At 46.4% G+C, this 22362-nt stretch overlaps 2 protein-coding genes across 3 annotated transcripts in view; one reads left to right on the top strand and one right to left on the bottom strand.

The window, feature by feature from the left end:
* STPG1 (sperm tail PG-rich repeat containing 1) overlaps nt 1-17667 on the bottom strand; it is a 72763-nt gene extending 55096 nt beyond the window's left edge. The window contains 2 exon segments of the mRNA XM_060258592.1: nt 3632-3735; nt 17421-17667. Coding sequence (XP_060114575.1) covers nt 3632-3735; nt 17421-17667 — 351 coding nt within the window.
* NIPAL3 (NIPA like domain containing 3) overlaps nt 17416-22362 on the top strand; it is a 29631-nt gene continuing 24684 nt past the window's right edge. The window contains exon 1 of one of the 2 annotated variants that reach the window (XM_060258354.1): nt 17416-17639. The gene's annotated coding sequence lies outside the window, so the exon portion shown is untranslated. The remainder of the gene's footprint in view (nt 17640-22362) is intronic. The other variant, XM_060258355.1, reaches the window with a different exon arrangement.

Here is a 22362-nt window from a genome sequence, read left to right as displayed (position 1 = left end):
GACCCATTAGGTTGGGGCTATGTGTCATGCATTATGGATCAAATGCGTACGGCCATTCCAGTGGAAAGCTGCTGAGTGTATCATTTGACTGTGTTATTTGCACTCTGCAAAAATGCAGCCACTCGTGGCTCCCAAAAGCAGGTATATATGGGGGACCTACCAAGTATGTGGTTGCTTCATTCAAAGGAGACAACAAAGACCCGGGGAAAGAGGCAGACTATTCTTGGTAGCTCTTCCATCACTGGCTTGCAGCAGCCCTCCAAAACGGCAGCCTCCAAGGAACATTCCCATGAAGGGTTAATCCCCTCCCACAAATATTACATGTAGTAATTTAGTGCGGAAAACCAGAGCAATTTTAGGCCAGAAGTGCCAACAAGGACTGCAGTGGATTCTGTCTCTGTGACTGCAGCAGTGAGAAAATATGCACTTCCAAATAACCAGGGGTCACCAATGTCTTGGGCATAATTGTTCCTGCAGAAGGAAACCTGTCCTTTCTCAGCACCGGCTTTCCCCAACCTAAAGCGCCTCTGAGGGGCTGAACTCATCCCTTCTGTGAGATTCTGCTGCCATCTAGTGGTCAGAAGAAAGAGCACCCATCACAATATGAGACAATTTGGCAGAGAAATTATTCACTTTTCAAAAGGTGCTACTGGACTCAGATCCTGCTCTCTACTTCAGACCAAGATGGCTACCCACCTGGAGCTAGCCTGCCATAGTTCATCAACTACTTAAAAATACAATTTAGCTGCTGGGGCTGTGGTTTAAAGGACAAGACTTGTGCGGCTGGAGAAAACTGCCACAGCAAACAGCATTCACTTTCACTGGGGAAACTTCTGGGGTTTCAGAGTGACGGAGGAAAGAGAAGTTTAGAAGAGGCTAATTGCATTTGGGGAAAGGAGGAATGGAAATGCTTTAATCATTTCCTACTGTGGCCAGGGCCGGCCTAACCACTAGGCAAACTATTTATTTATTTTTTATTTATTCGATTTATATCCCGCCCTACCCCACCGAGGTGGGCTCAGGGCAGCTCAGGGCGGCTAGGCATTTGCCTAGGTGCTGGCAGAGCAGGGACGCCAAATTCAGCCTCCCCTCGCCCTGCCCCCCTAGGCAAATCCCTATTTGCCTCCTCCTCCTCCTCCCCTCGTCAAAATTTTAATGCCAGGGAACCGCGGTGAAGCGCCACGCTCCTGGGCTCTCTAAAGGCTGAGACGCACTCCCGCCACTCAGCTGATCAACAGGTAAAACCATACCAGGGGCTGGGGGCTATGCTGCCCCTTGGGTGTGCTCTAGATCAGCAGCGAGGCAGCAGCAGCGAGCCAGCCACTGAAAGAGTTTCTGCCTCCTCCCCACTTCCTTCCCGGATTGCATGCCGGGGGCAGGGAGATGGGGCGGTGAGGCTGACTGGGGCACTATGCGCCCTAGGGTTGGCCCTGACTGTGGCAGTCTCATCCTCAGAATCTCAGGCCTGGCAATTGCATTATTTTATAAATAAGTGGGGAAACAGATAACTAACAGAATGACATATAAAGCATATTTCCATTCTGAATCATTTTTTGGCCTTAAAACAAACAGCTAGCTGTCAGACATTGTAACTTGACTGCTTAAAAAGATATTTTAATCTCCCAGGCCTCTTGCCCTGACTGACTCCATCTTGAAGGAGGCAAGAGCCCTGGGAATAAAAGACTGCATTTCAAACGCTTGCATTTCAAATGCTTTTTGTAGCAGCCACTAACTCCCTAGGAAATTCCTCACATAGTACTAACAAGTGTAGAGGGCCTTGGAAGACAAGCCTCAAGGTGACCAGCCGGGTTCCTTCCCTGGGAAAGAGATAAGAACGTATGGGAACCGGTAATTGCCGCCCAAATATGTGAGAATGAGTTTATGGTTTGTCTTTGATGTTAGAGGTTAAAATGATATGTCCCACTGTCAATTGTATCAATTCCAACTTGCTTTTAACCCAGACCACTAGTTCTCAAATAAATGGATTAACTTTGCCACAAATGATGGTCCGTTTTATCTTGAAGTTCCAAGTCTGACACTAGCTTCTTTGCCTGATCGCCTAGAGAGGATTCTTACTCGCCAAAGGTGACCAGTTGAGTGGAAATTTTCCGTCTAATATGGGAGTAAAGCTAGAAGCAATTCTCCAAATTGTCTAGCGGCATTGCTGCTATTGCTATTATTGCTGCAATTTTACTGCTGAAGTTCGTGCAAGCTGCAAACAAACCTCTGAACTCTATGCACTCAGAATCCTTCACTTTGTTGCCTGAGTGTAGAGATTTGCCAATACTCTCTTTCTACTGGGCAGCCTTGGTATGTATGTCCTTTTGTAGGTATGTAAAATGTTTTGGGTAAACCCACTAAGATGGAATGTCTACTAGGTATTTCCCATGAGCTTTCTAAGCCTGGCCTTAGAATCTTGAGGGTTAGAATTTTGAAGAAACCTATACGTAGCCTATTGCTGTATTTGTAATGCATCCGTATGTTTCCCCAGCAGGGCAATCTGCAGCTCCTGGAGCCACTTCCAGTAGGGGTATGGAAAAAATGCTTCAGCTCTCTTTCCCTGTGTCTCATGCTCCTACTCTGAATAGGACCCTTGTGTATCTGGGGGTTAAGTTCCCAGCATGGAGTTCCAAATGCGTGTCTGGTCAACAGGCAGGGGAACACATGGGGATCCTGTAATGTATCATTAGGTTCTGAATGCTACAAGTTTCTGTTTTCATCTATGAAATGGGGGAAGATGTTAGAGTTGCCAGTCCCCAGGTGGTGGCTGGAGATCTCCCAGCATTACAGCTGATGTCCAGACAACAGAGAATGGTTCCGCTAGAGGAAATGGTAGCTCTGGAGGACAGAGTTCATGGAATCATATCTCCACTGAGCTTCCTTCCTCTCCAAATTCCTTCTTCCCCAGGCTCTGTCCTCAAATCTCCAGGAATTTCCCAAGCCAGAAGACACGTTCCTCAGCATGGGCTGTGCCTCCTGCCCTGTTTTGGGGGCTCACTGGCACCACTGTGTAGCTCACGATGCCATTGGGTTTGCTGCAGCTGGCTTCTTTGATTTAGTGCATTCAAAACCTCGCCAAAAATAGCTCATAGATATTAAGATACAGAGGGGCATACTTCCAGTGGTGGACTGGCCAGGGTGTCAGCTTGCCCGATGGCAAGAGGGCCCTGTGGGCCCCTGATGAAGTAGGCCCCCTTAAACATTAGACGATATGTTAAAAATCTTAATGATCTTTTAGTAGCTTGAAAATATAACAGAAGTTCCAATATTATTACTGTAATGCAACTAAAATTTACGTTGTATTACTATTTTAATGAAGCTGAGAAAAGCAGGGCCCAGGGAGGGGGAGCCTGGCTGCACCCTGTAGGCATGGTGGCACCCTAGACTGCCACCTACCTTGCCTACTGCCATGCGCCAGCCATGGGCCAATATTTTTAGACCCAGTCTGCCACTGCATACAACCAACTAAGAAACCTGTGGCACCTTAAAGACTAATGGATTGCTTGTGACAAAAGTTTTTGTGGGCCAAGTTCTACTTCTTCAAGGTGCCACATGACCGTTGTTTGTTTCTGGTGTGACAGAATTTTCTCTAGAAATTGTGTCTGAATCTCAGGAAAAGGAACTTGCTTACCGGGATAAACAGGAATCTCTTTGATTGAGAATTGAAACCTTTCCTTTCGGTGTTTGAGATCACAGAAGTCTGGAATTTTAAAGGCACTGAAGAAAAGTTGCTATCTAGGAAGGAAAGGTGATTAATAGAACCTTACCATAAATGCTAAGAAAGCGAGGTACAAAATGTATTTATGATCAAATTTGATTTTAAAATGCAACTTGACCAATTAGATAGTTATGTAATGTGTGGTGTTTTTCCCCCATTGGCATAGGGTTGCCAGGTCTGACTCAAGAAAAGTCTGGGGACTTTGGGGGTGGAGCCAGGAGACATTAGAGGTGGAGCCAGGAGCAAGGTTGTGACAAGCATAATTGAACTCCAAAGGGAGTTCTGGCCATCACCTTTAAAGGAACCGCACACCTTTTCAATGCCTACCCTCCACTGGAAATAATGGACAGGGACACCTTCTCCTGGGGCTCATAGAATTGGACCCCCTGGTCCAATCCTTTTGAAACTTGGAGGGTACTTTGGGGAGAGGTACTGGATGCTATGCTAAAAATGTGGTGCTTCTACCTCAAAACACAGGCCCCCCCCCTCAGAGTCCCAGATACCCGTGGATCAATTCTCCATTATATTCTATGGGAATTGGTCGCCATTGGGAATAATGGTTTGCCCAGAAGACATTTCCCCAGGGCTGGATTAACAATTAGGCCAAGCAGGTACTAGCCTATGCCCCCCCCCCCCCCCGCCGCTTTTAGGGACCTCGGGCTAGCTCCCTCCCATTTCCCCCCTGCTTGCAGCCTTCCCAGCCTGCACACACAACCAGCAACTGAGCCATACTTTGCCTGACTTGTCTGGTGCAGCTGCTGCTGATGCAGTTGCCAAGTTTGCCTTTCTCTGCCTCTCTCACAGCTTTGTCAAAGGGGCTTTTGAAAAGGTATCTGCAGGCTGCAGCAGGGGGCCCCCAAGAGTTCAACTACCTAGGGGCCTCCACAGGGTTTAATACGGCACTATATTTTCCCTCTCCCTCCACCCAGCTTTCTTATGACCCTGAAGCAAGAGGATGGGCTTCCAAACCGGGGGATCCCCTGCCCCCACCTGGGGATAGGCAACCCTACATCGACATTATCCTAGGTTACTTATTTTAAAAAATGTAAAGGTAGTCCTCTGGGGTGACGTCGTATCACAACGTTTTCACAGCAGACTTTTTACGGGGTGGTTTGTCATTGCCTTCCCTAGTCATCTACACTTTCCCCCCAGCAAGCTGGGTACTCATTTTACCGACCTCGGAAGGATGGAAGGCTGAGTCAACCTTGAGCCGGCTACCTGAACCCAGCTTCTGCCGGGATCGAACTCAGGTCATGAGCAGAGAGCTTAGACTGCAGTACTACAACTTTATCACTCTGCACCATGGGGCTCTTTTTAGGTTACTTATACACAGGGCTTTTTTTTTGTAGAAAAAGCCCAGCAGGAACCTTATTGCATATTAGGCCACACCCCCTGATGTCACCATTGTTTCACATAGAGCTTTTTCAGTAGAAATAGCCCAGCAGGAACTTATTTGCATATTAGGCATGATGCCAAGCCAGCCAGAACTGCATTCCTGTGCGTTCCTGCTCAAAAAAAGAGTCCAGTTTACACACCAGCTGTTTAATCTGAACTTGTCATGATTAATTCACTCAGTTTTCATGGAGAATCCAGAAAATACTGTCAGTGACCCAATGCATGCCAGCGTTTTCCTTGTTCTCCTCAGTTCTCCCCAGAACTGATTTGTGGTGATTTTTTAACATAAAAAGAACTGTCCTTCCTTCCTGAACCAATGCATTGGCTGTATTATGCCTAATAGCTTCTGACCTAGGGTTGCCAATCCCCAGGTGGGGGCAGGGGATCTCCTGGTTTGGAGGCCCTCCCCCCCGCTTCAGGGTCGTCAGAAAGCGGAGGAAGGGGAGGGAAATGTCTGCTGGGAACTCTGTTATTCCCTATGGATATTTATTCCCATAGAAAATCATGGAGAATTGATCCACGGGTATCTGGGGCTCTGGGGGGGGGAGCTGTTTTTTGAGGTAGAGGCACCAAATTTTCAGTACAGCATCTAGTGCCTCTCCCAAAAATATCCTCCAAGTTTCAAAGTGATTGGGCCAGGGGGTCCAATTCTATGAGCCCCAAAAGAAGGTGCCCCTGTCCTTCATAATTTCCTAAGGAAGGAAGGCATTGAAAAGGTGTGCCTATCAGTAGAGCATGGGCAGAGTGCAGAAACAGGGAACAACCACCAGTTCGACGCGAGGAAAGAATCTGAGCCACACACCAGCACCTAGTGTAAAATAGTGTATTTACAACTATATACAACAGACGTGGTGCGGTGATTAACATATACAATACTCAGGAACAAAGTGCTTCGCCAGGAACTCGTTCTCACAAGAGAGAGATATTGTCGGGCTCTGCACTCCATATATACAATGGTCAGCCAATCATAGCAGTCCACAAATATGCTGACTTGCAGCAGGTGCTTTCCCCAGATACAGTCCAGCTTCAACCGGCCTTCTTCCAAGGTTGCTCTGACCTGAGCTGTCAGAAGCTGTCATTGTAGATCCACCTGCTTCATCATGCTGTATCCATGCTGTCGACTATGGACTCACATACTGACAGTGCGGTCCCTTTAAATGTGATGGCCAGAACTCCCTTTGGAGTTCAATTATGCTTGTCACAGCCTTGATCTTGGCTCCACCCCTAATGTCTCCTGGCTCCACCCCCAAATTCCCAAGATATTTCTTGAATTGGACTTGGCAACCCTATTCTGACCATATCACCTTTTTTACAGGTGGTTCTTGCTGCTGCTGCTGCCAGTTATGAGGCATTTTCTGTTCCTGAGCTGTGCACATTTTTTGAAATGAGCTTTTAGAGGCAGTACAAGAAGCTCTTCTCTTTACCAGGCTTTAGGAAGGCTTGCAAAACTACTGTGTTCCAGAATTCCTTTTTTTCCTGAGAGAGTTTTTATGGAGTTCCATTGTGCAATTCAAATATAGCATTATTCGTTTTAACTCTAGTTGATTTCAGTTAACTTTCAGAACTAATCACTCCAAAGTACTTGAAAGGGTTGGGTAAGAATTGTAAAAAAAAATGCATAAGTAAATAATAAGACACAATTGTTATGTTACACTGCCCCATGTATGTTGTCAAATCACTAATGAGGTTTCTCAGGGTAACCCTATACATTCTGTTCTTTTGTTCTGCTACAGTGAATTAATTACTTCCTGTTCTCTCCCACTGCCAGCCTCAGCTTTCATGATTCAGCTGTTAATTATCAGTTCTTTGGGGTGGGGTCAGGAGCAATGCTATTTTTTACTTTGCTGGCAAAAATCACCTTTTAAAAAATTACTTCTTATTATCACAATAGCTCTTTTACACAAGTACAATAATTTGGAAATAATGAACAATGGCTTTGACGGCAAAGTGAAAAGCAGCACTTTATTCCTTTATACCCAACCCCACAAACACAACTGTTAGTTAAAAATTGGTTAGCCAGCTATGGAGGGAATAAGGAGCAGTTAAGTAGCCTATAAAACAAAGGGACCAAAGTAAAATTACAGGGAGAAGCAGGACCTTCTGAGTCAACACATAGGTGGATCTTGCCCACGTGTATAAGCATTGCTGTTTTCTTTATGGGAACCCCAGCTGCAATCCTTCTTGGTGCTGACTGTACAAAAGGAACAATGAGCAATGCATAAGCACTTTAGTATTGAAGCAGTCCTTAGGAAATAAAGAATGAAAATAGGCTATGAACAGAGAAGCTATTGAGATTTACAAACACCGCACAATTTTAACAGAAAGGAAGAAGGCATTTTCATCCACCAATCTTGGTACCCAGCTCTGCAAAACACCCTACAGACTATAAATTGCAGAAAGTCTAAGAACAACCAGCAAATTCCACAGAACAATCAGCACAGTCAACAACCATCTTCCTTATCTTCAAACCCCTTCCAACCTTCCCAGCAATTAACACAGAACAATGGTCACATTCAACAGCCAGTTTCCTTATCACTACCCTTCCAGGAAGCCCCACCAAACAATGGGCACACCCACAAACCTATTGCCCTTTCATCACACCCCCTCCAGCCTACAAATAGCAGCTCTCCAGCAGCCCTGGCCCCACTCAACGCACAGCAGCCAAGAAGGTCAGAGTGCCTGCTCCGGCTGCAACGCCACTGAGGATGTTCTCCGCAGCTGAGAACGAAACGTCTGGAAGGAAAACTTTCTCCAGTAGAACACGGCACTTGATCCCGAAAGAGTCTACAAACCCTAAAAATAGGCCATGCTTTTACTGCTGTTACTTAACGTCAACCAAGAAACTGGGGCCAGTTCACATATGTCCACATGGCTAGCCTGGGTCCTGCCAATCAGATGTGGTCTGGGAGCTCTACACTCTTGAGAGTTTCATTTGCACGCATGCATGGGGCCAATTCAGATCAGGCCTGAAGCTGGCCGGGAAAGGGGGCATATGCCTTCCAAGCCACACAATTTCCCCAACCTGAAATGTCTGCGCTGAACTGTTATTTGCTTTATAGGGAGCTCCATATGTACTCAGGGCATTTTTGGGAGCAGGGACGCAGTTCCAGCCGGCTTGGTATCAGGGGGTGTAGCTAATATGCAAATGAATTCCTGCTGGGCTTTTTCTACAAAAACCCCCCATGTGAAACAATGGTGATGTCAGGGGGTGTGGCCTAATATGCAAATGAGCTCGTGCTGGCCTTGTTTGTAGAAAAAAGTCCAGCATGAACTCATTTGCATATTAGGCCACACCCCCTGACATCACCATTATTTCACACAGGGCTTTTCTGTAGAAACTTAGGTGTAGTACATACATGCAGGGCTTTTTTTGTAGAAAAAGCCCTGCATGTATTACACCTAAGTTTCCTCACTGGGATAAACAGCAGCTCCCCAAGGCCAGTTCAGGTCAGGAAAGTGGACAGGGGGAAAGATGTAAGCCTCTGTTCCCTGTGCCCTGTGCTCCCAATCCAAATTGTGCCTGCAGTAGAGTTGCCAGGTACCCCTTAGCCACTGGCAGGGGATGGAGGGGGTAGGGTTGGGAAACTTCTGGTGATTTGGGAGTGAAGCCTGGGAAGGACTGGGACCTCAGTGGGATACAATGCCACAGAGTCATCCATTTTCTCCAAGGGAACTGATCTCTGCAGTCTGGAGATGAGCTATAATGTAACATAAATATATACATCATTCTAGTTTGCCATTAGGAAAAAAACGCATTGAAATATATAATTAAATATATAATTAAAATATATAAATTAAAAAAAAAAACATCTTCCGCTATATTTTAATGTATTTTTTCCTAATGGCAAACTAGAATGATGTATATATTTATGTTACATGTTAAAAGGTAAATTAGTCGGACAGGAAAAACTTCTGGGAAAGAAATGCCTTCTTTTTGACCCAGGTTTACTAGCAACAGAATAATTAACAGGCATTCTCACATTCTGACATGTTACTGTTTTACGATTTCCCACGCAAATGCAACCCAGATCAAAGGTTTTCTGAATTTGCTAATTTTACTGTTCTGCTATTGGTTTTTCACTTTGTACCACTCGGCATTCCAAACCCCACCAGCTATACATGTCTCTGCTTGCTGTACCTCCTTCCTCGTCTGAAGAAGTGTGCATGCACACGGAAGCTTACGTTCTGAACAAAACTACATTGGTCTTAAAGGTGCAATTGGCTCCTATTTTGCTCTGCTGGTGAGTCATGAGGACCTGGAAATCCTGTCCTGGGACTTGTATTGCATTTGGAATTCTGGTTTGCAATTAAAGCTCAAATTCTGGCAGTTTAAACGTAATGGTGGAAAACTACGATTTGCCTTGAAAGCTGAAATAACTCATCAGGTGGTTCATGTAGAACCATATTTTGCTGCCGTGCCACAGACAGTAGGAGAGGCCACAACTATTAAAAGTCAGGGGCTCTGTGCTATTTGAAATACTGAAGGTGCCTTCATTGTATCTTATGGATGACAAATATTTAGGGCAAAGAATGGACAGAGGCATGACTTGGTGACTTGTTCAGAAATCTGCCATACCTTTTTTCACGTTTTCTGTTTTCATTAAGTACATCATCCTTTGCAATCTACAAGCTGTGGACAAGAAGGCTCAAAGAAGTTCTCCTGCTAGCTGGAGGCAGGAAGGCTCAAAGAAGTTCTCTGTAGTCACACAGCTATCTTGAGTGAGCTGGATAATCTCTTTGGATCAGCCTTGCCATCTTGCTTCTAAAATATTAGAGATATATTGTTTTAAGTCAAAAAGGAGGGCGGACTTGTCTTTTGCTAAACATCTGAAACGAGAAAGAATTACTGTGAGATTATGTTTCATCAGTGTAAATGGGCTTGGCCTAAAAGGGCCAGATGCCAGATCTATGAGAACAGGATGCAACATTTCTTATTGACCATATAGTCCTAACTACACATTTTGAATGCCTCAGGTCATGTCCAGGTCCACTGCCAGGATTTTCAGTTAGATGCTTGTTGCAGGCTTCCTGCTGGTAATGAAGTTTCCAGTTGCATGAGGAGCTTGATTCAGACCTGGACTATGGTATTTAGAGAAAGGGTGATTATGCCTTCCCTTCATACTGTTTTCCTGATCTGAAATGGCCCCAAGAGATGCTAGGTCAAGATTGTCAGGCCTAGTAGAATACTGGGGGAAGGGGTGGATACATATGCAACCATCTGTCAGAAACAGCATGATGTCACCTCCTGGAATAATAATAATAATACCTTTTATTTATATCCCGCCCTCCCCGCCGAGGCAGGCTCAGGGCGGCTAACAACGTCAATCAATATAACAAATGATACAGTACTTTAACAGTAGGTAACAATTAATTAAAATTCTAAAAACAGTAAAACAATAAAATTAACATCTTGGTGCTATTCTGACAGATAACAAAATCATTTAAGCAGTCTCTCAGTGTTTAGTCGGTGAAGGCTTCACTAAAGAGGAAGGTCTTGCAGGCCCTGCAGAAACGGTCAAAGTCCTGCAGGGCCCGCACTTCCTCTGGGAGCTGGTTCCACAGGTGTGGGGCCACAACAGAGAAGGCCCGAGTGCGGGTACTCTGCAGTTTTGCTTCCTTCGGCCCAGGGATAGTCAACAGGTCTTTCCCTGCTGACCTCAGTGCTCTCTGGGGTTCATATGGGGAATAGGGTTCTTAGCCTCACACTGGGGACAGGTTCCCCTCCCCCCCGCCCCTGCCGAATCCAAGGCCTCCAACACGCCACCTCGGAACTGGCCGGCGGACGAAATCTGCTCCTGAAGAGCTCCAGTGCACCGCAATGTGCCCAGTATGATGACATCACCTGGAAGTGATATTATCATGCCAGGCAAGTTGTGTGTGGGGGGGGGGGGGAATGCTCTAGCATTTGGGAGAAAACTCTATGATAAGTTCTCCAGCCAAAAGCCAGGTAAGACTTGGTAACCCTATCTGGGAATCCCAGAAATGACATCAGCCCTCTATAGAAATTGCCAGTTAGCCCCGGGGCTGGGGATTCTGCTGCTTGAGGCAGACCCCTGTGACGCCCCCGCCCCCCCCTCCCCGCAAGCTCCCTGTTTTGAAATCATCATGTGCGTGCAGCACAATGACGTCACTGAAAATGATGTCATTGTGCAGGCTGGGTGAGTGGGGGACAAGGGAGTGATTGGCAGTGCACAAGAGTGCTGCTGCACCACTGCTTTCCCCTGCAGTATGCTCTTCAGAGGCTTCCTTGGAAGTCTCCGAAGAGCGCACTGTTTTAGCGGTGCCTGGCCACTAAAACCGAGGGGTGCCTGATGAGCGCAATGGGAAGGCACCCCTCGGCTGCTTTCAACCCAAAAGCGGTTGGGCACCGCTAAAACAGAGCGCTTTTGGGAGACTTCCAAGGAAGCCTCCGAAGAAAGTACCGCACTGTGTAGCGCTCCTCCAATCTTGCCTTCAAGGCAAGCTTGGAGGAGCACTCTGCATAGGCAAGGGGAAGTAAGGAGGAGCCTGGCAGCGCACCCAGGACAGGGCAGCGCCCTAGACAGCCGCCTCCACCGTCTACTCCCACACACCAGCCCTGTTGCCAGTTTCCAGCAATTCCTAGAGAGTTGTGATGTCACACCATCTCGGCAGTTCTTTTTTTTAAAACAAATTATGCCACTGACCACTGGAATGCTAAAGGTAAATGTCTGCTGGGGATAGGAGATCTCTTTCCCCAATGGGCCCCTAGGCTATGTGCCCCTTTGGGCAAACCTGCATGTACCCCATCTAGAGTTGCCAACCTCTAGGTGGGATCTGGAGATTTCCCAGAATTACAACAGATCTGTGGATGAGAGAGATCTGTTCACCTGGAGAAAATGGCTGCTTTGGGGGATGAACTCTATGGCATAATCCCCCACTGAGGTGCTGCTCTCCTCAAATCCCACCTGCCCCAGCTCCATCCCCCAAATTTCTATTTGTTTCCTAACCCAGAGCTGGCAACCCTAAATCCCCATCTGAACGTATGGAACCCCCAACAGAACAAATAATTTTCCCAGGAAACACTTCTGGTCAGAAAAACAGCACAGGGGGAAAGGCTTGAGTATCCTCCCTCCATGTGCCATGGTCGCAATCTGATTCAGACATCACTGTTCCTGGGAAATTTTGTTCCCAGTGGGGAACTTCAAGAAGACATGCGATTGAAAATCCTTGGGGCAGACAGAGGAATTTGTAATGTGTGGTTAGGGGTATTTCCTCAATGGGGGGTTATTGTCAAGTGATGTTACCTCAGCAATTCAGTTAACATGCACATCACAGCTTAGCGAAAGGGAATCTTTCCAGTTGGGAGGTAGGCAAGGATGTGTGTGTGTATTTGCAGCTGAGCCTGTGGGGAATCAGAGAACTGTGTGATGAAACGCACTGGGGATGTAGAATCTCTTTCTTTCTGAGGATCTGATATTACATAGCAGATCTGCATTTGCTACTTCTTCGCTTCACACCTTTTCACTACTCATATGTTCAAAAATAGGAGCCAATAGTGGCTACAGTGATGTACTAGCATGTGGGAGACCCAGATTAAATCCCCACTCTACCAGAAAGCATACACAGTGATCTTGGGTCAGTCACTTCCTCTCCGCCTGACCTACCTCACAGGGTTGTTGTGAGGATAAAATTGAGAAGGGAGAACTATGCCACTGCTCCTTAGAAGAAAAGCAAGATAATATGTGCCGAATAGATAGAAATGTCTTTTAAAAATGGCCTAAGTTCAAAGGGAACCAAGCTAGGAAACAGGCCCTGGAACCTCTTGTTGCTCACTTGCCCATGGTGGTGGGAAGCATAAGAGAACATCACTGTCATTTTTTTAAAAAAAGTAGCAGCCTACATTTTTATTTCACTCTGGGACCTTGGCTAGCAATGCCATGAAGGCTCAATCCTGGCACAAGGTGTTTTGCTGCCTGAGGCAGAGCACAAAATGCCTTCCATCGCCCCCACCCCCCAACCTGCGCCGCTTACTGTTCCTCCCTTCATGCATTTGGACTCCACATGCAGGAGCACTCTTGCTTGGGGGTGGAGCCAGGGGAGGGTGGAATTTGGAAGGAAGGGACCTCAGCAAAGTATAACGTCATACAGTCCATCCTCCAAAGCAGCAACTGTCTCCAGGGGAACTGATCTCTGCAGGTCGGGATTCGGGACTCTCTTCAGAGAGCCATCTTAACTTCACATGAAGCTACCATAGTGAGTTAGATCAGTTTGACTGGCAGCAGCTATCATTCTACCCCTCCTACCTGAAAGCACATGTTTTGCTGGGGGGATTAATGGCAGGGAGCCAGGAATGAAACCCGGGACTTTCTGCTGGTAAAGCATTGGCTGTGCCACTGAGCTGGGGCCTCTTCCCAATCCAGCTGCCACTGATGCAGTTAGATGATTATAGACCTTAAACTTTACAGTCTGAGGTCCACACCATGTATTTATTTATGTACAACATGCATATGCTGTCTCTTCAGAGAGCAGGTCACGGTGTCTTGCAAAACAATACAGTTGAGAGCCAGTTTGGTGTAGTGGTGAAGTGTGCGGACTCTTATCTGGGAGAACCGGGTTTGATTCCCCACTCCTCCACTTGCACCTGCTGGCATGGCCTTGGGTCAGCCATAGCTCTGGCAGAGGTTGTCCTTGAAAGGGCAGCTGCTGTGAGAGCCCTCTGCAGCCCCACCCACCTCACAGGGTGTCTGTTGTGGGGGAGGAAGGGAAAGGAGATTGTGAGCCGCTCTGAGACTCTTTGGAGTGGAGGGCGGGATATAAATCCAATATCTTCTTCTTGATAAAACCATCCCACCGATAAAAGCCCAGAATAATAAAAAGCAGCATAACAATCCAGAGCATTAAACATTTGGCAGCACAAAGGATCTTTGTAATAGTCTATATAACAGGCCTTTTTTGTAGAAAAAGCCCAGCAAGAACTCATTTGCATATTAGGTCACACACCCTGACATCACCATTGTTTCACACAGTAGGAACTCATTAGCATATTAGGCCATAGCTCCTGACATCACCATTGTTTCACACAGCAGGAACTCATTTGCATATGGCCACACATCCTGACACAGCCGGAATTGGGTTCCTGAGCTTTCCTGATTAAAAAAGCCTTTATCTATAATGTAAAGCTACAGTCTAGGGAGAGGGCCCAGAGATCCCAGACTTCTGCCCCTGACAGCAGCCTTTGGTCCTTGGATCCATAATGGATAGTAAAAGCCTCACATCTGCATGTAGGGTTCTGGTCCTGCCCTTGATAATCAGGGACTGAAGCCAAATTTCTACAGCAGCCACTAGGGTCCTTCCCTCAATAATCAGTCTCTCTTCCCTCTTGCTGTCGGAGTCATCTGTAGATCCCCCCAGACATCACTGCTGATGGTGCTCCAGGTCAAATGTGGTTCCATGATAGGAAACTGTTCATTTCAGTGGTTTGCAAGGGCCTCAAAGAAAGCCGGTGCTTCCTTTAACTCTTGGTACTCTCCACAACTGAGGACTGTTTTTAGCTGTCACAGGGCCAATTGGGGGGCAGAATGCTGCCTGACAGTATGTAAACCTACCCAGCAATGGGGAGCTGCAGGCCTAACCAGTCTTTCCAGTTCCTACACCTCCTGCAAAGCTTCAGGGCTCCCCCAACTCAGCTCTCAAAACTTCTTTCTGTGGCTTGCTGCTGGAGCGACCTTTCATTGCTGAGACTTGGTGGCCATGTAGTATTTGCAGGGGTTGGCTTATTTTGGAAGCTGCAGCAGTGTGTCCAGCTACCTTGTCCCTGCTCTTACCTGGCTTTCAGGGGCTGCCTCTGAACAGAATCTTGAGCAAGATTGCATGCTGTTGCCTAGGCATCAAGGAACAAAAGCATCTTCCAATCATTTTGCTTGTCACAGTTGCTAGCTTAAAAGTGGTCCAATCGCAGGGAGGCTTTCTGAAGTGGCCTTTTCTTCCAAAGGCTGACTGGAAACTGAACTTGATGGCATGCCAGAAAGTTCAGCTGTATGCTCCTTGGCAAAGGCCATTTTTGTATTGAGTGCCTTTTTTAAAAGGTGACTTTCAGAACGGGATTTGCAAATTTTACCACAGAACAAAAAAGGCTGCAACAAAATGTGAAGCAGAACCAGTTGAGTTTGCAGTGGTTATTACTTCTGATGCTGAGGAAATACCACTGGCGACTTTAGTTTCAAAAAAAAAAACTCTTCAAGCATCTTTCAGTATGTGCCTTTCTCTCCTGAGGAGGAATCAAACTTCTTTGTGTCTCTGAGCACATGCAGAGTACCTCTCTGGGGGGAAAACTCACTATGCTTGTACTCAATAAGGTTGCAAGCTCAAGACTGGGAAATATCTGGAGATTTTGGGGATGGAGCCTAAGGAGGGTGGGTTTGGGGCATAATGGCATAGAGACCAAGTTCCAAAGTGGCCATTTTCTCCAGGTGAAATGATGTGTCACCTGGAGAATAGTTGTAATAGTGGGAGATCTCCAGTCACCACCTGGAGACTGTCAACTCTGCTTTATTCTAAAGATTTGGACCCAATTTTTGATCAAATTATCGACAAAGTGGCTTATTTATTTCTTTAGATATTTATTATCTGCTTTAATCCGCTCTGGGGACTCGGAGCAGTTTACAGCATTATTCTCACATCCATTTTGGCAAAGAGTCTGTGACTAGCCCAAGATCACCAACAAGCTTCCATGACAGGGTGATGATCCTGGATGCCAGTCTGACATTCTAATTACTAGACCATGCCAAGTGCAGATAGAGATTGGAGGGGGGGGGGCGGTTGCTTAGCAAGGGCAGGGTTTAGGATGTGAGGTCATCAGGTTCACTCTCCAAAGCTGCCATTTCTTCCAAGGGAATTGATCTCTATGGTCTGGAGATCAGCTATCATTCTCAGAGAACTCCTATCACTTCCCCCACCCCCCTTTTCTGAGTATTAATCTAGCCTGATGTATGTACATTTCTATGTACCTGAGGAGGCAGCGAGCTCTGACATATGAAAGTTCATGCTGGAATAAATTGTTAGTCTTCAAGGTATTTTTGGATCACTATTTTACTTTTTATCTTGCCTCTAAACATGCATACATAAACATTAAGCCAGAGTGAGAAGAGCCAGCTCTGGGGAAACCCCAGCAGCAAATCTTTGCTAGGAGACCCACGAGGCAACCCTAAACAGAGTTACATCATTAGGATTGGCTTAGAAGGGTGTAACTCTGCTTACGATGGCCCTGGTGGTGTATTACAAATTTTGTATTTTAATAACCCCATTTATTAATGTAGAAGAGTTTGTTGTTGGCAGGGTCCTTGGATGGCTAGAATATAATGTTGAAATTAAATAAATGCAACACACCCCTCCAGCACAAGGTTTTCAGCAAGATAAGCTTGTGTTTTGGGAGTAAATGTCCCCTTGAATTCACAGGGGCAAACACGCCAAAGTAAAGTGCAATGGAGCTAAAACCACTTAACAAGCAGCAAGATAGCATCCAAAAATCATTTATATAGGATACAGAGTTGCCAACAGGCCTGGAGAAAAATGTTATCCTTTGAATGGAGGTTTAATGTGCAGAAATAGGCATCTGAAGCTTTCCATGATATGGAGGTAAATAAAAATTCTATTACGTCTTTATTAAAGGAACAGGAGAGTTTTCTTATTTCATCCACCCTAACCACATACAACCTGCATTTTAAAATTTATTATTTTATTTATTCGATTCATTAATCAAACAGATAACTCCAATATTTCAGAGATGGTATTAAACATTTTTACACCCCGCTCTGGTACAACTCACAGGTGCTGACTGAAACAGAGGTGGAAGAAGAGGGTGCCAGCTATGATGGAACCATCTCCGACCTCAACCAAAAGCCTGGTGGGACATCTCCCCCTTACAGGCCCTGAGGAATTGTATCAAGTCCTGCAGGGCCCTCGCGGTAATTGGCAGAGAGTTCTACCTTTTTGGGCCCTGGCTCCAGTTGAGGAGAGCCAGATATTTTTAAGGCCAGGGACCAGTAACTACCATGCCCCACTGGAAATAATAAACGTAAAGTTTACTTTCAATGTGTGACCATCTCAATTATAAATATACGTTATGTCTGTAAATATAAATATTATATACTTATGTATATAGATGCATGCATGCATGTGACAAAGCTCTCCGTATACTTAAAAACATCCTCGGTTTGTTAGAAGCAGGTCGCTTCCTGTTCCTGCCCGTGGCATCCTTGCACGCGTCAGCCAAGCTTTGCCAAGCTCAGCGGAATTTTCACAGCCAACCTGTAATTTATAGTTCCCTTTCTCCGCAGCGACCAATCGCCTTTTTGAGCCAAGTGAGTGGCAGCCTCCCGGTCAAATCGCAACGCTTGTTTTGGAAGCGCAAAGCCGAGTTCAGGGTTGGAGAAGGTCTTTACCTGAGGAACGCGTTCAAAGGCTTCCTTGGGTATTTTTGTTTTCCGGCGGTGGTGCGTAAATTTTATTTTGCTTCCCGGCAGTAAAAAAGCGGCGGCATCCTTGAGTGGGAAGAGAAAGAAAGCAGGTGAGCATTTGGGTTGCTTGCGCAGCATTCCGAGCTTTGATCCCGGACATCTGTTTTTGACGTTCTGCACTTCAGACGCCACAGTTTGCGGGAGGGTAGGATGCCCTTGCGTCGCTTTGCTGAGAAACTGAACCGATTGGCTAAGGATGCGTGTGGGTGAAATGCGAATTTCAATATAACCCGAAAGTAAAAAAAGGAAGAACTTGCTTTTGCAAAGGTTCCCTGTTCGTTCTTTTGGAGTACGAAAGTTCTAATAAAAAGATTCTAGTCCGCCTGAGGTTCCGGAGAGGTAGCCCCAGCTCTGCTTCCGGCAAGCTTATGCTGAAAAAAAATATATATATTGTTCCTCCTTAAAGTGCCGCAAGGTTATTGTTCGCTTTTTACTGCCGCACAGGTACCCTTCTCTGGAATGATTAGCAAATGTAGGTTGCCTGAAGTCTTTCGGTGCTAGAGCTGCCTTTCCCGTAGGTGAACTACAGCTAGGGTTGCCAAGTCCAATTCAAGAAATATCTGGGGACTTTGGGGGTGGAGCCAGGAGACATTGGGGTGGAGCCAGGAGCAAGGGTGTGACAAGCATAATTGCACTCCAAAGGGAGTTCTGGCCACCACATGTCAAGGGTCAGCACACCTTTTAAATGCCTTCCTTCCATAGGAAATAATGAAGGATAGGGGCACCTTCTTTGAAGGCTCATAGAATTGGACCCCCCTGGTCCAATCGTTTTGAAACTTAGGAAGTATTTTGGGGAGAGCCACTGGATACTATACTGAAAATCTGGTGCCTCTACCTCAAAAAACAGGGCCCCCAGAGCCCCAGATATCCGCAGATCAATTCTCCACTATTTTCTATGGGAATAAGCCTCCTTAGGGAATCATGAGTTCCCAGCAGACATTTCCCTCCCCTCCCCCCGCTTTCTGATTACCCTGAAGCGGGGGGATGGTCTCCAAACCTGGGGATCCCCTGCCCCCACCTGGGGATTGGCAACCCTAACTACAGCACAGTCCTCAGCATTTCTATTCGGAATTAAGCCCTGTTGTGTTCAGCGGGGCTTGCTCTGAGGATTGTAGTAGTCACTTAACCTGGAGTGGGTGACTATCAGGGATTGTTAACCTTTAATGAGAGTTATTCCTGAGAAATAGAAAATAAACCATACGCAAGCTTCCCCCCCCCCCCCCTTACCAACTTTTGTTCTGCCTTGGAAACAGAGCATAGGAAGAGGACCAGAAATGAAGCTACCTATTGAGCAGTGCAAAGGGGAAAAAAATCTGTGAAATAAAATGGTATAGTGTTTAGAGTGTGGAACCAGGATCTGGGAGGCCCAGGGTTGAATCCCCATATTTGGCCCGAAGGACTTGATGTACATCTAATCATCTGCTGGTTGTCCGTCGTCGGTCTTGCCTCTGCTAGAGCCAGGGCCTTTTCTCCCCTGGCTCCAGCCTGATGGAGCATGCTTCCATTGGAGAGTAGGGCTCTACCTGATTTACTACCTTTTTGCAGGGCCTGTAAAACGGAACTGTTCTGCCAGGCTTTTGAATGAGGCAGCAGACAGACACCCATAGGACATTGAGTCTGGTCTCCCTGTCGCAGCATTCCATTGTGTATCAGGCCTATTGGAACATTATTAGTTCCAACTCTGTTTGCACTATGAAGAAGAAGAAGATATTGGATTTATATCCCGCCCTCCACTCCAAAGAGTCTCAGAGAGGCTCACAATCTCCTTTCCCTTCCTCCCCCACAACAGACACCCTGTGAGGTGGGTGGGGCTGAGAGGACTCTCACAGCAGCTGCCCTTTCAAGGACCACCTCTGCCAGAGCTATGGCTGACCCAAGGCCATTCCAGCAGGTGCAAGTGAGGAGTGGGGATTCAAACCTGGTTCTCCCAGATAAGAGTCTGCACACTTAACCACTACACCAAACTGGCTCTCTATGGCCCGATTAGTAGTCTTCCATCTGAAATTGAGTAATTTTATTGTTTTAATTGTTTATTTACTAATTTTATTTGTTATTAAGTATGTTGTGATCCACCCTGAGCCCACTGGCAGGATAAGGCAGACTAGAAATTAACAAAAATAAGTAAATTCTGTCAGGGAAGCTTGCTGGGTGATCTCAGGCCAGTCACACACTCTCCTCCCAACCTACCTCAAAGGCTTGTTAAGATAACAGAAACAAAGGAGGGGAGAGGGATGGGTACTCAATGGAGAGGAAAGTCAATATGTAAATAAAATGCCTTATAGTCCAGCTTAGTTTGATTTAGCCCAGGCTAACCTCATCTTGGAAGTTCAGCTGCATTGGCTCTGGTCTGTATTTGGATGGGAGGCCTCCGAGGAATACCAGCATCACTACACAGGCGAGAAATGGCAAATCAGCTCTGAATATCTCTTGCCTGGGCAGGCTGACAGGGTCACCCTAAATCATCTGCAGTTTGATGGCAAAAAAACCCAATTCCATAATGAAAGCTTTAAAGAAAAGCCTAAAGCAGATCTTTTCCTGGATCGTCAAGGAGATGCACATGCTGCTGTGCAGCAGCCTTCGACCTGCCTGTAAATATAAATATTGGCGAGAGGGAGAGATTAGATCATTATGAAATGAAACCAAGTGGTTGAGTATTACAAGAGAGCGGCATTGTGTTGCCAGTGAATACTGAATCTTATCAATCTATGATCAGTCTATCATCAAATCTGCGTGGGTTGCAGTTGCATCTGTGCATACTTAGCAGCCCAGTCCTGTTGTGCAACCATGCATAGGGCTGAGCTGATAAAACTGGAGACAGGCAACGCATTGGACTTTCCACTTGCTGTAATGAAAGAGGAGCTATCGACAGAAGGAGAAAATAATGATCCTTCAATTTGGCCTGATTGGTAACGCAAGGAATGAACCTCCTCACTGTACTTGCTTTATGGGACACGGGGAGGGCCTGGAAGGGCCATTTGTGTTGAGATGAGATCCCCAAATGTTTTCTCCAATGAAAGTGACATTGAATTGCAGGTTGAATGATGTGACCTTGGCTCAGGGGTTCACTGCAGACTTCAGAGGCATGTAGAACTGTTAACTGGGGAATGGGCCAGGAGCTGCGGGGTCAAGTTTTTGTGTTTACAGGGATCATTCAGGGTGAGGAGCTGCAGGGAACTCAGCAGGTGTTCCTGGTACCTTTGCAGATTTTTCAAAAGGAAATCATTAGCCTTTTGCTTGTTGAGAAATATTCTGTGCCCTGGCTTGCTTTTATCAACTAGGCTTCCTTTTGTTGGTGTGGTTTTTATTTGTTGACTTGTTTTTTCATTGGTTCAGTTGGTTTTATTTTTAGTTAGGCGCTGTGTCAAGCACTTCTTAAGAGGTGACATTCGCTAAATATTGTTTCAAATGTTTACCCTGTTCGTTCATCTGTAGCTGGTGGCAAGGGGTATATGTGAGAAGGGATGTGGGTAGTGTGTGTGTTCCCCCTTCTCCAGCTGCTTTTAGGCAGGCAATATTTGTAGCTAGCGGGTAGCAGGATTCGGAGTGATGTACACAGTCCTGCTCTCCAGGGCCCTGAAAGCAGGAAGATTGCACCAGAGCTTCAGCTCCTTTAGGTGCACTAAGATTATGGCCCTTTTCACACTTACCAGTGGAAGCCGGAAGGGAGTCGGTATTGTGCCGCCTTGCAGTAATCCGAGACAGGGATGGGAGTTTTCAGACACATGTTTTTTTTCCCAATAGGGTTCCGTGATTGAAGCGAGCCATTTCACACTGTTCCGCTCTTATCTCGCTTCCACCAGCGCCAGCCGTTTTTGCCTGCCGGCTTGCGATCTCCAGCTTATTTTTTTTTTTTTTTGGAACGTCGGGCAAAGATCGCTATAGCACTATAGCGACGTATCACAACAGCAACACCATAGAGATGGCTAGGCTCTATTGAGATAAGTTACCAGGTTTCAGCGACGGCGATATCTGGCATCTTAATGGAGCCCAGGCATCCCTATGGTGATGCTGTTGTGATACGCTATAGCGATCTTAGCCCGATGTTCCCCCACCAAAAAGCCAGAGATCGCATGCGTCGGCGGGCGAAAAAGGGCGTAAAAACTGCTCCCGGGTTAGATACTGGACATTTCACACAGCACCCCCATAGCGATTTCAACCCGGAAGAATGGGTTGAAAAGTGGAAGAAGCTGCTCTTTGTTAGTAACGACTCAGGCATGCCTCACTACCGGGACAGCCGCGGGACTGTGTGAAACGGTGAGAGTATTCCGGTAGCAGCCAGTTACTGAATCGGGTCTGTCTGAAATGCCAGCAGAAACCCGTTACTGTTCAGTAACTGACCAGCTGGCATACCGGAATACTTAGGCTGTGCGAAAAAGATCTATCTCTTTGAGGACTAGATTCCATTGGATCCGGGAAGTTATAAATGCCTCTTTCTGAGAGGAAGTGCTAGTTTTCAGCAAGATGCTTGAGCAGGTGGCGGGGGTGGGTCAGCTTCAGGCATTTGGGGATGCTGCCAGTTATCAGATTTATAACCTGTGCTGTGTTTCATATAGAAACCATCGCTCTCTGGTTTGATAACTAGGAGAGAGAAAGGGGAGAGAGTAGCCTTGTGAACTCTCTTGAACCTTTCAGGATTCCAGGGATTGAACCAAGGACCTTCTGCATGCCAAGCAAGTGCTCTGCCACTCAGCCTTGGCCCCCATCTTTTCTTCCAGCTCACCCTATTTCACCTCCTCCCTCCGGGCTCCATGACCCATCGGAACAAGAGAGCTG

Source organism: Heteronotia binoei, chromosome 17, assembly GCF_032191835.1.
Source record: "Heteronotia binoei isolate CCM8104 ecotype False Entrance Well chromosome 17, APGP_CSIRO_Hbin_v1, whole genome shotgun sequence".
Lineage (NCBI taxonomy): Eukaryota > Metazoa > Chordata > Lepidosauria > Squamata > Gekkonidae > Heteronotia > Heteronotia binoei.
Note: the sequence above shows the minus strand (reverse complement) of the source record. Positions and strands in the feature narration are given on the sequence as shown.